The sequence below is a fragment of the Leptonychotes weddellii genome, chromosome 16 (genome assembly GCF_054177405.1).
Source record: "Leptonychotes weddellii isolate Sample4059 chromosome 16, ASM5417740v2, whole genome shotgun sequence".
Lineage (NCBI taxonomy): Eukaryota > Metazoa > Chordata > Mammalia > Carnivora > Phocidae > Leptonychotes > Leptonychotes weddellii.
The window spans coordinates 44,019,953-44,034,395 of record NC_138384.1 but is presented as its reverse complement, the minus strand read 5'-3'; the positions used below and the strand labels follow the sequence as shown (position 1 = coordinate 44,034,395).

Sequence of the window (14,443 nt, the reverse complement as noted above, 5' to 3'; positions counted from 1 at the left end):
GAGTCTTTCCAGCTTCCGCTCTGGCCCGGCCGCCCCGGCCCAGCCTGCACCTTGTTTCCCGGTGTGCGCCCTGGGGCTGCTGGGGCTTCTCCCTCCAGAGCTCCGAGCCCGGCGGTAAAGCCAGTCCAGCCCCCGTGAGATGGAAGAGGAGGGGTGTGGGGCTTTGTGGACCCCCCTACCCTCCGGACGCTGTAGTCATCCCAATCCCAGCAGCTCCACCATCTGAGACCAGCTGACTTACAATAACGACTTTATTTTAACATATTTAATTACAGACATAAAACAGCTGGGGAAGGGGGTAAGCCCCAGCCTCGCCCCGTCTCGGGGCCGCAAGGAGGCGGGGGATGCAGGTGAGGCCTCCCTGATGACCCTCCTTCCGGGGTCTTCCTATGGCGGGGCCCTATTGCTTCAGGGGGATGGGGCCATGCAAATGAGGGAGGCGGGGACGCCTCTGGGCCCCGCCCACCCCACCCCCTGCGGCCTCCCTCCGCAATGCCCGGGTGTGCCCCAACCCCAGCCTCTCTACCTCCTCCTTTCTCTTTCTCCAGGGAGCGGACCCTCTGGTCGGCTCCCCACCCCCTCTGCAAACCTAAAGGGGAATAAATACAAACTTTACAAAGTAAAAGGGGGTCCAACGTTGCCCTGGGCCGGGCCTGGGGTCACATGGGGAGCAGGCCCTGGGACGCGCGGGCCTCACATCATCCCTAACTGCAGCAGCGTGCTGGCGTAGGCCATGGGCTTGACGTCGGGATGAGGCTGGGGAACGAGAGCACAGGGGAGACAGAAATGGGGCAGCTTCACAGCACCAGATGCAGAGAGCAGCCCTCCCCGCAAGAGCTGTTGGGCACTGTGCCCTGCCCTTGACTAGGCCGCTCAGCCTGGTCCTCCCCAGGCCCAGGCCAGGGAGAGCAGGGGGCTGCGCAGGTGACTCACCACTGCTGTGAACTGGTGGAACTGGGGCCGCAGGTCGGAGCCCCGGAGGTGGATGTAGGAGGCTTTATTCCCCATCTGGTCACTGTGGGGACAGGGGCAGAGGAGCCGGTCATGGGTGGGGCAGGGGGAAACACAAGGAGGGGCTGGGGGGGGCGGTGTAGAGAGGAAGGTCCAAGGAGGCTGGATGGCAGAAAGTCCGAGAGAAGAGGGAGAGACAGACGGACAGAACCCATCAGAGACTCTGACAGAAACAGAGGGACGGAGAAGCTGAGAGCCGGAAGAGGGAGAAAGTCACAGACACAGGTGGACAGAGAGACACAGAAGTGAGAAAGAGGCTGACCAGGAAAGGCAGGACTCCAGGGGGAAGGAGGGTCCCCCCCGCCCCGGAGGCTCGGGTGGGAGGGTGGGGGAGGAGGGTGAAGGTAGGACGGGGGCAGAGGTCATGCAGGCGGGGCCAGCAGAGGGCCTTCCTGACCCGACAGGCCGGGGGCACACACAGCCCCATGGAGGCAGGGCTCTTGCCAAAAGCTGAACTCTGACCTGAGCACACCCTGCCCCTCAGCACCCGGAAACATGGGGGACAGAGGAACGTGGTGCCCAGCACCTGGAGGATATGGGCGGTCTGATCCAGAGCACAGGCAACTGCAGGATGAGCGGCCTGGTTTCTTCAACCAAAACCCCGCAAGCGGCAGGGGAGGAGGGATAGGGAAATGGAAGACAAGGAGACTGAGAGTGTGGCCCTTGTTCGGGTCCTACTTGGAAGACATCAAACTGAAAAGACATTTGTGAGAGACATGAGGAAAGAGGGCGCTGGGTTCAGGTGACCTCTTCTGACACCTGACAGCGTGACAGTGGTGTTCTGCTTGCGTAGAGAAAAGCAGAGTTCTTTCTTCCAGACACGTACGGGGATGTCAGCGCATGAAAGAGGGGAGGACTGGGGTTTAAAAGAGCCTGGGGAGTTGGGAACTGCTGAACCTGAGTGATGGCCACGTGGGCGTTCCTTATACTATTTTACCCACGCCTGCCTGTCTTTGACATTTTCTGATCATAAAGTTAAAAAAAAAAAAAAAATCCACAGCACAAAGTACAGTGGGTGGGAAAGAGAAGCCCAGACCAGTGGGGGAGGCGGCACCCACCAGTAGTTGGGGGCGGAGAAAACAGTGACACAGCGGCCGCCGTGTGCCACCTCGTAGCCCTCAGCCTTGACTTCGTGGCTGCGGATGATGTAGTCCAGGTGGTTCTCCTCCAGGAAGGCCTTGGTGACATCAGGGCCAAATTGGCAGCTCACACCCCGCTTGCTGACCGAGCGTCCGTTCTGGGGAGACAGGGAGCTCAGGGTGCTGACCGCCCCACCCCTCTCTACCCGCAGCCCACACCTGCCGGCCACAGCCCTGGGCACACTGACCTGCGGCTGTGGGTCTGACCAGAGCAGGTCGCACATGGGACCTGGGGAGGGGGGGAGGAGAGGGGACGTCAGGGACTGGCCCACCCCAGAGCACAGCTGGGGTGGGGGCTGGGCAGGGCATCCCTGAGCAGGGGCCCGTGAAGTGGGGTTCTGAGCTCCGTGACCTCCCCCCTAGACCCGTTCAACATATTCTGGCCCCACAATGGGAGGAGCTTTTAACAGTGCAGTTCAGATCACACCCCTCTGCTGCTCAAAGCCTGCTGTGGCTCCCACTGCCCTAGGAAACCAAGCCCATGCTCTTCACCCAGGTGTGTGAGGCTCTGCAGGGTCTGGCCCCACCCACCCCTTCCCTGCTCACCCCCAAACCACTGGCCTGCTAGCTGTTCCTCCCACCGGTGAAGCTCACCCGACGTGGGACCCCCTTGTGCTTGCTGGCCAAGGACGTTCTTCTGGGTGGCAGGTGCCTGCTTCCCCATCAGTTCTAATGCGGTGTCCCCAGAGAGGGCACCCACCCACCAGATCCGGGCCCCATGCCACACTTCCCACAGCTGTGCGTGCGTGTGCACACGTGTGCGCGCTCTCCGTCTGCGCTCACGGCTCCAGGGGAGCCCTGATACGTCACTCTCCGGGCTCAGCGGCCAAACTCACAAATAAGTGATCAATGCGTGCTCCCCGTGGTGAACACGAACCCTCCCTCGCCAGCACGGCCCCGGGAGGGGGGTGCGCCAACCCGAGTTACAGGTGAGGACGCGGAGGCTCAGCCTTGCCGTCTTTGCCAAGGGCGCGAAGCCCACCCGGCGCAGGGCCACCCCTCTCTGCTGGAGATGCTGCAGCCCCGCGAGGGAAGGGGCTGCCGCCCGGCCTGCCCTGGTCACCTGAATCTGGGGGCTGCCGGTTCCGTTCGATCTTCCTGATATCGTCCAGGGTGACGCCGTCCTCACTGAACAAGCCCCCGTGCATGATCTGGGGTGCGGGGGGTGGGGGGAGAGGGGAAACAGCGGTGTGGGTGGAGGCACCGGCCACACCCCAACCCTCCGACTTGCTTCCCCAGCACGTGTGCCCGCATGCGGCCCCCCGGGGGTGCAGAGGGGCCCGCGGTCCTGCCTCCGCCCTCACCAGCACTTTGCCGTTGATACACTGGGCCAGCGGGAGCCACTCGAACACCTCGCTGAAGAGCTCGTACATCTGGGCTGTGTATTTGGCCTTCACCTCGCCCTCGAAGCCATAGATCTGGTTCATGTTGTCCGTCTCGTGGTTGCCTGGCCAGCAGCAGGATGAAGAGAAGCCTCAGCACCCCCTGCCTGGGCGCCCCCTGGGGCCCACGTCCAGGGGCCTGGGAAGCACTGCCCGGCGGCCCCAAGCCAACAACATTCACACATCAGCTGGGTGGCCCCTCAGCGAAACCCAAGGAGGTGCAGACACTGTTCTCAGTCCCTTTTCTGGAGGGAAAAACAGTCTGAGGGGCACACGTTGGGTGTGAGGCCACAAGGCGCAGGCCTGGTCCAGCCCCGAGTGACCACGGCTGTGTCCTTTGCCCCTGTGGGCCTTGGGCTCCTGTTTGGAGAAGGTACATGCATTCCAGGCTAGAAGGACCAAGGAGGGGGCAAGTCTTAACAAAACAACGGGCCTACTACAGAACACCTAACGTGGGCCGGCCCCAGGCTGTGCCTCCAGCGTCCCCCACGCAACCTCATTCTTCCCTCCCAGGGCTCCTGGGGCTTGGGGGGGGGGTACAAGGAAGCTGTCTAGGCCCCCATGTCTGCTGCAGCCAGCTCTTCACCACCTCCTACAGGGAAGCCCACAACAGGTGGTTCCCAAACACCTACCATGTGCCGAGCGCTGCTGCATGAACCCCCTGAACCTGGCCACGAACCTGGCACTCAGGCCCCCCGGAACCCCCAACCCAGCCCACTGCCCTCACTCCCTCCTGCTCATCTCTCCATGGACAGGTCTCCTCCCCCCCTGGAGGGGGCCCTCGTTCCCTGGCGAGTTCATCCTGCACAAGACCACACTGACCCCAGAGCCTGCTGCTGCCCAGCTTACCTCGAAGTAGGTGAAAATGATCTGGGTACAGGAGCTTAAAGCCGAACAGGGTGAGGATCACTTCTACTGAGAAGGAGCCACGGTCCACGAAGTCGCCATTAAATATCTGCTCTGCTAAGGAAAACGAGGGGGGCGGGCACTGCCTTCTTCCTCAGCCTCTCCATGTCCCACAGCTCCTGCCATTCCCTCCCTAGAAGTGGGGGTGCCAGCAGGGCTGGAGGTCTGTGCTGCTGTCTCTCCTTGCTGTTTGGCTCTGGCCAGGCAGCTGGGCCTCTCCGAGGCTCAGCAGGACAGTACTGACGTCCTCAACCTCACCTGTTTCTCAGGGAAACGGGTGGTGGAGGGGGACGTGGGATGGTCAGCTTGCTTTGCTCCCCCCGCCAAATACAAGCCCTAAAGCCACAGGGGAAACAGAACACAGACCCTCCCCCCCAATACTGCACAGGCCTGGTGGCCCCACACGGTGGCCATTTACCAAGCAACGGTCGTAACCTCAGCAAATACTTATACAGCTCTGACTGTGGGCCGCTCGGCTCTTCACAACCCTCTCAACAATCCCATGAAGCAGACCCTACAACGCCCATTTTGCAAACGAGGAACCTGAGGCCCGAGAGAAGAGGTCGTGCCATGGTCCCACAGCTCGAAGTGGCCGTGCCTGGTGCTGTTACACGTGCGCTCTTGTAGCAGCTTCCTCTGAAGATAAAGAGGGGCTGGGGCCCAGAGGGACCAGGCCACCTGCCCAGGTCACACGGCATGTGGGGACGGGCCCTGGCCCACCTGGTGCCGGCCGGCCACTCCACCCACACCCCCGTGCCCGAGCCACCACTCCGGCTTCTCCCTTTGCGGGTGCATGCCCTGCCAGCCGGCGGAGGCTCATCTCTCAAAGCCCGGTAGGGTACCGGAATAGGTAGGGTGTGCTCTTCTGCGGAAGGATACATAGGGGTTGGTCTCTGAGGGTAAACCATTGAGCTCAAATATGTTGAGAAGGTCATAGAACTGGCCATGGGTGTCCCCACACACTGTAATCTTCTCTGTCTGGAAGAAAAGAGGCCACCGGAGAGGGAGGGGCCCAGAGAGAGACGTGGGGAGGGGGCAGAGGTGAGGGGAGGGGCAAGAGGTCACGGCAGACCGAGAAGAAGCATGCAAAAGACACAGGCAGGGGACACAGAAATGAAGAGGGTGGGACAGAGATCAGGAGGCCAGGAGAGGGGAGGGACATCGGGGGAGAGGTTCGGAGTGGCGGGGGGCGGGGGGAGGAAAGGCAGACCAAGCCAGGGGGGTCTGTGAGTTTCTGAGCTCCACAGCCCCTCCCCAGCCGGGGAGCCCCCCACCCCTGGCCCGTCCGCACACTGCCCCACGGCGCGCACCTCTTTGAGCGTGGTCTCCACGAGCGTGCTCAGCTTGGAGAGGGCCTCTTTGACCTGTACCAGGATCTGGAAGGCAGGGCAGGCTGTGAGTGTGGCCGGAAGGAGGGCCTGCCGCCCATCCCGGGCCCTGGGGAGCCTGGGCTAACCGGGAGATACTGCTGCGTGGAGGGCGAGGGAGAGGCCGGGAGGGGAGAGGAATGGGCAGGGGAGGCTGGACAAGTGAGCGCTGGCAGGAGCCACAGGCGGCCTTCAAGCTGTGGCCCCAGCAGCCTCTGTGGCATTTCAACATCAGGATATTTCACATGAAAATGGAGATTCTGGGTTCCCCTTAATATAATCAGCAACATGAAGAAACATGGACGAATCCAGATGTGGAACATTTTCTAACCAACTGGCCGGGACACATCTACATGTGTCATGAAAGTGTCTCCCCAAAAGGGCACGAGACTGTTCTATGAAAGAAGATAAAAATGCAACATTTGCTCTTTCAATGGATTCTGGATTAAAAACAAACACACACCCGTAAAAAACAAAACCAACGAAATAGCTAAAAAGGACATTTTTGGGAGAACTGAGGGAAATTAAAGTATTTGTCTGGAAATGCAGACAATACTAGTTTTTGCTAAGGAAAGACTAAAAATGACTTTGACGTTGTCATGTATATTTGACAGTGTTTCCAGATTTTGTGGATGGACTGCGGACTGTTTGCATTAGGCAGTATTAATTTTTTTTTTTTTTAAAGATTTTATTTATTTGACAGAGAGAGACACAGCGAGAGAGGGAACACAAGCAGCGGGAGTCGGAGAGGGAGAAGCAGGTTCCCTGCTGAGCAGGGAGCCCGATGCGGGGCTCGATCCCAGGACCCCGGGATCATGACCTGAGCCGACGTGGGGCTCGATCCCAGGACCCTGGGATCATGACCTGAGCCGACGTGGGGCTTGATCCCAGGACCCCGGGATCATGACCTGAGCCGACGTGGGGCTCGATCCCAGGACCCCGGGACCATGACCTGAGCCGAAGGCAGACGCTTAACTACTGAGCCACCCAGGCACCCCAGGCAGTATTAATTTCTAAGGGGAGACACCTGAACTGTGGTCGCAGGACAACGTCCTGCTTTTAGGAGATACAGGTTATGATGCAACTTCCTTTCCGGTTCAGGACAAGAAACGAGGAAAGAAAGACCGCAGTTGAGTGTGCATGCACACACGTGTGTAGAAAGCTAAGGTAAATGTGTCAAAATGTTAACAACGGGCGCATCTGGGTGAAGGGGGCATGGATATCAGCCCTTGGATATCAGAACAGTACTGTTCTTTCCATGTTTCTGTTTGACAATTTTCAAAATAAAAAGTTGGGGGGGGGGACCCAAAGTATAAAAAAACGTAGATGTCCACCTCTGGTCAGAATGGAGAAGGTTACAAAAGACTGTCACTCTTGCCCTAATGACAACAAACCCCAAACCCACAAAATCCAACCAATCCCATGAAAACCATCTGAGAGCCGAGGGTGTTCACAAAGAAACCTAAATGCATCAACTGTAACAGCAACAAGCCCTTCCTTGGCACCTCCCAGCAGCGTGGCAGGAGGGCAGGAGGCCGAGAGGCTCCGCGAGGCCCAGAGTGAGGGTAGCCAGCAGAGCGCTCGGGCCGTGTGCGGGCTGCTGACGCGCAGAGCCCGGAGCAGCCCCCGCCACCGAACGCTTCTGCTCTCACCTGCCAACCTGCTCACGCCGCCGTCACAGAAAGGGAGGTGTGAGGCAGCATGGTGTGCGTGTGAGGGGGGAGCCTCCTGAGGCACAAGAGTGGGGGCAACGCTGGAGAGCACAGAGCTCCCCCAGCAGCCCAAAACTCTGGCCGCGGGGCTGAAAATCAGAGAGTGCTCCCACAGTTCCAGGAGCTGGAGACTTTGCAACATAAAGACATCCCTGGGATCCTGCCAGGGCTGACGGGAGAGTCCTGATTCCAGCCTGAAAACAGTGCGAGCCAGGAGTGAACTCCAGCAAGAGCTGCGTGCAACTGCAGATCGCTCGGATAGGGCCCCTCACACCAGCGGCCTGACGGAAGGCAGGGCTGCCATCGTCTGTGCACAATTCTTACTTAGCTCAGTCCCTGCTGTTCTTTTACCCAAAATGTCCGGCAGACAATAAAAAACGATGAGACACCCGAAGAACAGACAACAGAAGCAGACCCAGAGATGACCCAGATGGTGGAATTACCAGAGACTTTAAAAATATCTATGATAAATGTGTAAGAGATCTAGTGGAAAAGACAACAGGCATGAACATATGGGGCAGGGAGATGAAAACTATTAATAAAAATGACTAGATGGAAATGCCAGAAACGAAAACGCAGTATCAGAAATAAAGGCTTCCTCTGCACTGCGCTCAGCACGCTCCCGGCTCCGCAGTGTTGGCCGCCGTGGCCGCCCTGCCCCTCGACCTGCCCTTTGTGGCGGAGGTCCCAGGTGTGCGCAGCACCTGGCAGGTGCGTTACCTGGTAGGCGCATTTCCGGTGCAGTTTCTTCTGGTCCTTGTACCACTGCATGAGCTCCTTCATGAAGGTGATTGTCACTTTGCCATCCTCGAGCTTGGGACCGCTGTACTCATCCTCAATGGCTGGTGTGTGAACGGGGAGCAGGAGCGAGTCAGTGACCACAGCCATCATGGTGGGGGGGGGGCCTCCCGGGCACAGGGCGAGAGGAAGATGGAGGGAGAAGGTCCCGCTCCCCAGCCAGGTCCTTTCCCTGCCCGCTCCTTCTGTTCGGGCCGGCTCTGCTTTCCTCTCTGTCCAGTGGGCCCCCCTCTTCCAGTACCCTCTCTCCCCACTGCCTACTTGGTTTTACAGCACCTAACACAGTTAACTCATTTGTTGACTTGTTAATCATCTCTTTCCCTACCAGGGCATCAGCTTGGTGAGGGCAGGGATTGTTTTATTCACAGCTGTATCCCCAGTGCCTAGAACAGGGTTTGGCACGTAGTAGGTGCTCGGTAATTAGCTGTGGAACGAATAACTGAATCGTCGGAGGGCCTGCAGGACCTAGACAAGTCCCACAGGGAGGCCCGGGAAGGGTGGGCTGGGCGGTACAGAGGCGGGCAGGGAGTTAGACCCCGGCGGAGGGTAGGAGGGGCTCACCCGCCTGGCCTGACCTGGGGAACGCAAGCCCCAGCGTGGGACTGTGGAGTTCCCAGGAACGCAGGAAGAGGAGCAAAAGACAGCAGACCGGGGCCAGAGGCCACCCGCGCCACCACTCCCCAGTGTGCGTGGGGAATGGAGAGGGCCCGTGCAAGGATGTGGAATGTTCGGGGCTGGGTGTGGCGGGGCACCCAGGCCCGACTCACTCATGCTCTCGATGTCCAGCGAGTCCACCACGGAGCGCTTGTGCTCATCTCCTGCAATGGCCCGCTCAAAGGCTTTCTGCTTCACAATCTTGTTGCACTCCTGGTACTTCATTTTGGCATCCTTGTCGTGGGGCTTCACCTTCACCACCTGGGCGGGCAGAGGAAGGAAGAAAAGAGGCATCAACGCGCCGGCATAGCTGGTCTGGGGCAGAGGAGCAGGCAGAAGAGGGGACGCCGTGGCTGTGCTCGCTCGGCCTGGCCCTGGGCGCCACGAACCTGGAGCCAGACCACCGGCCTCCATGCGCTAGCGGTGCGACCCTGACCGTGATCAACCTCCAGGCCGCAGCCTGTGCCTCCCGCAACTGGGCAAGGAGAGCTGCCCACCCAGGGCTGTCCTGAGGTTTGGTAAACACTGTTAACCCAAGCAGCTGGGATTTCTTACAAAAATCTTAGCTGTGTCGTTAAAATAAGTGTCCCAGCTTTGGAGCACGTGCTCAGCTTGGAGCTCCTCGTGGGGACCCCAGCAGGCTGAGGCTCACTTTACTGACATGACCGTCAACACCGAGGGGAGTGGGAGGAAGAGGAGAGGGTGGGCCGGGTCCACAGCCATAAGGAGCAGCCCAGACGCAACAGAACCAACGACCTGCTGGATAACCTGGACCCCCTGGGCCTCCATTTTCTCGTCTATAAAACGGGCGGGGGGACACAACGGCAGGCTCCACCTGGCAGGGCCGTGGGGAAGCACAGGTAAGGAATCCAGGGCCCCCCCTGGCACCGAGTGCTGTCCCCTCAGTCTCCGCTTCTGAAGGGCAGCAGAGACTGTGGGCAGAGGCAGGCCGCCCGGGGTTCAAAGCCCAGCTCCACCGATCCTCAGCCGAGTCACGCGGAGCAGCCGGGCAGCCTCTCCGCGGGAGGGAAGAGGTAACGGTCTCCGCCTCCAAGGGCGGCCGTGAGGATCACAGGCGCGAACTTGCACACAGCGTGTGTGCGCCGCCGGGCTGGCAAGAGTAAAGTCCACACAAGCGGTGGCCGCACCTCATGGCCCCTTTCATGGGCCGCTGTGCTTGAGATGGGGTCACACGCAAACAAGCACCAGGCCCGGGGCTTGGAGGTACGGTAAGTTCTGTATAAAAGGAGCCCGTCCCACCACCCCCACCTTCTCTCCCGCTTTCTACAAACTCTGATCCTCCCAATTCGGAAGCAGACAGGGCTCTGCCATTTCCTTATTGTGTCACCTTCAGCAAGGACGTCACCCGCCACCCCCCTCAGTTTCCTTATCTGTAACTGTAATTGCTATGAGTGGACCCTGCCGGACGTGCCCACGTCGCGGTGGCCCGAGGAGTAGGTCCACAGCTCCTGGGCCGGGGGCCCGGAGAGAGATGCCAGAGCTGGCCCTCAAGTGCGGGGATGCCACCCCCCCACCCCGGGGGAGTCAGGAGCCTGTGCGGAGGCACTTGCTAACCCCCGAGGATCACGGGGGCTCATCCACCCTGGGGACGGGTGCGCAGACCCAGCGGATAGCAAGGAGCTGGGTGGTGGCAGGCGATGGCTTCTTCCCTGTCTGGGCAGGCTCAGGCTAGGGCAGCCTGCCAGGCGGCTCCACCTGGGCTGTGGGTGTGGTGCGAGGCTCGGGAGGCGGCACCAGACATCCCCGGGAGTCCTTCCCAACAGGGAGAGGGTATGAGTCCACACCCTGGGATCAAGTCCAAACTGCCACTCGGCCAGGCCCACGCAGGCCTGCCCACCCCTCTACTTTCTGTCCGACCAGCACAACCCAGCCAGAGCAAACCCACGAGTGCCATGTGCTAGCTCCCGTCACCTTGCAAAGGCTGCCCCCGGCCCAGGACACCTCCCTTCCACCTCCAGCTCCTTCCTAGCTCCTCCTCCTCCAGGAGCACCCCCACCCCCCAGGGCGGGGTCAAGCACCCCTCTGTGCTCCCACAAGCCCTGGGGCTCACCAGGCCCAGCCCTAAACACGGCTGGAGGTGGGTGTCTCCCCACTGGAAGGTGGCCCCACAAGGGTGAGGCTGCGGCTGCGCCCCAGGAGGGAATGGACGCGTCCTAGGGGAAGGATGAACCACTAAGCATTTCCTCCGGCCGGTCCCAGGTCTCAGAGAACTCGCAGGGTAGGTGGAGAATGGGGACGAATACTAACAAGGCCGGGAAAAGAGGATCAGTAGCAGTAACAATACACGGCTAAATTTCGGAGCCCTTACTACATACCTGATGTTGTCGTCTGCACTGAACTGGCTCACTTTATCCTCCAAGCAGCTCTAGCGGGTGTTAACACAATCCCCCATTTGATGGATGAAAAAACTGAGGCCCAGAGACATGAGGCAGAGAAACCGAGGCCCAAGAAGCCAGGATTCTGTTTTGTCCCTGCCTAGGATCCTGCCTTCCACCGTGCACGCTGGGCTGCACCCCCTCCCTGCCCACTGCCACCTGTCCCCGGCCTGAGCCCCCCTCAGCTCCTAGGAAGAGGGCAGGGTGCCAGCACTCCTGCGGAGGGCCCATCACAGGGGCCGACAGCCAGCGAGTACTCACTCCAGGCCCGGTGGCTGCCGCCTCGACTCACTACGGGCTGGGAAAGGGGAAGTGGCCCTGCCGGGCGCCCCTGCTCCCGGGGAAGGTCATTCCCTCCAGACTGGAGGGGCCTGGCGAGTCAGAACTCAACGCTGGGCTTGTCTTTAGAAAGTGGTATGTGGGTTGTACCACGGTCCAGATTCTGACCGTGGTGTCTACGTGGTTACGGGGGAAACCAGGAGCACGGTCTCACTTCACTTCTCACAACCGCGTGTGAAGCCACGATGCCCTCGAGAAGCTGTTTTGACAAGCGCCATTCAGCCAGGAGCGCTCACAGGCAAGAACCACGGTGTTCGACCTGACCGCACGGTAAGCCGGGTTCGCGATCCCTACATGACACCGTGGGGGCCGCCTTCGGGTGGCAGCCGGGCAATGCCGTGGGGACCGTAACGCCCCCGGCAGGTCCGAGCAGCACTGGTAGCAGTGAGTGTCCCGCTCGTAAGTTCGGGTCAGATCTGGCCACCAAACAGTTTGCCCGAACTTGACTCTAAATGTGCTGAGATGCGGCCCGGAGGGGCCCGTCCGAGGCACACGGGCAGCGGAAGCGGGGCCGGGTCCCGGGCAGGCAATGCACAGGGACGGTCTCAAGCACGACACCAAGGCTGTCATCCTCCAGGGCAAGACCCTCTAGTGACTTGATTTAGCGAGTCATACTCAACGTTCCTTCTATAAAACGCAACAGAAGAGGAGAGACGGTCGGAGTCGGGCTGAGCGATGGGAGAGCGCTGTGCCGAGGCGCTCTGCCCGCTGCGTACGGCCGGTGGTCACGCACCTGACTCGGGTACCAGCCTGTCACTTCCTGGCTGTGGGACCTCGAGGGAGAGGCCCACACTCTGGGCTTCCGTTTCCTCATCTATAAATCAGGGAGCAGGACAGACCCCACGGCGCAGGGCTGGTGTGAAGACTGCCCGTTCCTAGGGCATGAAGGTCACCGTGGCCCGGCCCACGGTGCGGGCTGTACGGGACATCAGCTACGGCGGCTCCTGGAACTACGGGGTCGCCATCCCTTAGGTGTACGCACGCCGTACGGGCTTGCAAGGCTGGACGATGCTGGAAGAAGAAACCCAAATGCAAACCCTATTATAAACCAAACCTCCAAAATCCGAGGTGGGGAGCGTAGAAGGAGTCCCCTGGATCCGGCTTGAGCCCAGATGACCAGCTGCATTCCAACCACAAACAGGAAAGAACACGGCAGGGGCGGAGCGGTCTTCCGAGAAGAGGACCCAGAAAAGGGACAAGGAATCCTGGAGCAAGGGTCCCCCTGGAAGGATTAACTTGGAGGTGCGAGGGATGGGGGGCGGGGTTCAGCATGGACCCACGGAAAAGGGAGACCCGTTCCTGCTGAGGCCCCTGGAGGGGCACACAGCCTTCCTACGGGCCAGGGGCTCTCCCCCCACACGACCCCAGAAGGAAGGGCAGTGAGCACTAAGTGGGGGCAGGCCCCACTCTCCACGTACTAATCTCGTTTATTCCTCACAGGAACCCTCTGAGGCGAGCCCTAGTGTTCTCCCCCTTCTCCAGATGAGGACACCGAGGGCAGAGAGCCAAAGCGCTCAGAGCCAGCCCGTGGCTGGGCGCCGGGCTGCTGCCTGTGTCAGCTCCTCCATTAGTAGTAGCCTTGAGGCTTTGGATCATGACTCACGGCAAGGAAAGATACATTTTACACCACACACCCATATGCACATACGCGAGAAACATCTTTTCACGAATATATATACACACTTCCTCCAAAGGAACTGTTTTTTCTACTCTGTTCTATTTGAGGAAGACACAGGTGCTGGTGTCCAAACCACTGGACTGACTTCATGGCCCACTAACAGTCACAAGACGGGACTCCGGGTTCCAGTCCCAACTCTTCCCCAAGGCCTTGGAGGAGGGGCTTCCCCTCCGGACCTCTGCTTCCTGCCTGCACAATGGACTGAGCCCAGGCACGTAAAGAGCTCACAACAGAGCAAGGCCCATGGTGAGCGTGCACACGAGGACACTGAGGCTGAGAAAGGAAAGAGAAAGAAAGCCTCAGGCCTGTGTTCATCCAAGGCCACATCTTGGCTCTGCCTCCACGGAAGCCGCGATCTAAGCGGGGGCCTGAAGCTCTAGCATGTCGCAAGGCACCTCTGGAAGGCAGGGGGGCAGGAGGCAGAGACCTCTGGACGGGGAGCTGCCTGGCGCTCACAGAGCCTGATGAAATGTGTCAGAGTGGAGAAGCGGACAGCCTGAAGGCTTGGGGAGGACCCACACGGGCAAGGATCCCGGGCTCGTGTGGGGACTCGCCACTGCTCCTGGCGAAGCCTCCACAGGGAAATAGGCTGAGACAATTTAAATGCTGAGTGTGGCCCTACCTCAGGTTGGTTCCCAAAAAGCTGTGGACCCCCGCCACCAGCCTTCCATGGCATCCAAAAGGCCTGGGAAGATGTTCAGATGTGATTATGTGCACACGATGGCTAGAACCAACCATCTCAGTCTCATGGAGTATGTGGGATTAGGCCCTTGCTTGACCAGGGGCCAGAGCCATGAGGAGAAGGGGATTATACCCCAGGGAAGACTTTCCTACAACTCCACGCATGGTGAAGACCCTGCCACAGACCTGTGCTCAGGCTCGTCGGTCCTCTGCCCTGCCCTGTCTCCTCCAGGCCTTTCCCCGCACCGGGAGCCCTGCAGAAAAACCCTGCCCCTGTCCAACCCCGAGGGCCCTCCTGGGTTACTCATTAATGGACCCTTCGCCCCAATAACCTCTACTCACGCCACGGCCACCCAGAAGGTGGCCACTCATCTTGTTGC

The 14,443-nt window shown here is 60.0% G+C and overlaps 1 protein-coding gene across 1 annotated transcript in view; it reads right to left on the bottom strand.

Annotated features, from left to right (window-relative positions):
- Positions 1-233: 233 nt before the first annotated feature.
- PPP5C (protein phosphatase 5 catalytic subunit) overlaps positions 234-14,443 on the bottom strand; it is a 22,098-nt gene continuing 7,888 nt past the window's right edge. Inside the window, exons 3-13 of the mRNA XM_081807146.1 lie at positions 9,083-9,230; positions 8,238-8,359; positions 5,749-5,814; positions 5,318-5,416; positions 4,382-4,487; positions 3,455-3,597; positions 3,214-3,301; positions 2,339-2,379; positions 2,070-2,248; positions 934-1,015; positions 234-756 (exon numbers count right to left, since the gene is read on the bottom strand). Of these exons, the coding sequence (XP_081663272.1) occupies positions 694-756; positions 934-1,015; positions 2,070-2,248; positions 2,339-2,379; positions 3,214-3,301; positions 3,455-3,597; positions 4,382-4,487; positions 5,318-5,416; positions 5,749-5,814; positions 8,238-8,359; positions 9,083-9,230 (1,137 nt within the window). The 3' untranslated portion in view covers positions 234-693. The remainder of the gene's footprint in view (positions 757-933; positions 1,016-2,069; positions 2,249-2,338; positions 2,380-3,213; positions 3,302-3,454; positions 3,598-4,381; positions 4,488-5,317; positions 5,417-5,748; positions 5,815-8,237; positions 8,360-9,082; positions 9,231-14,443) is intronic.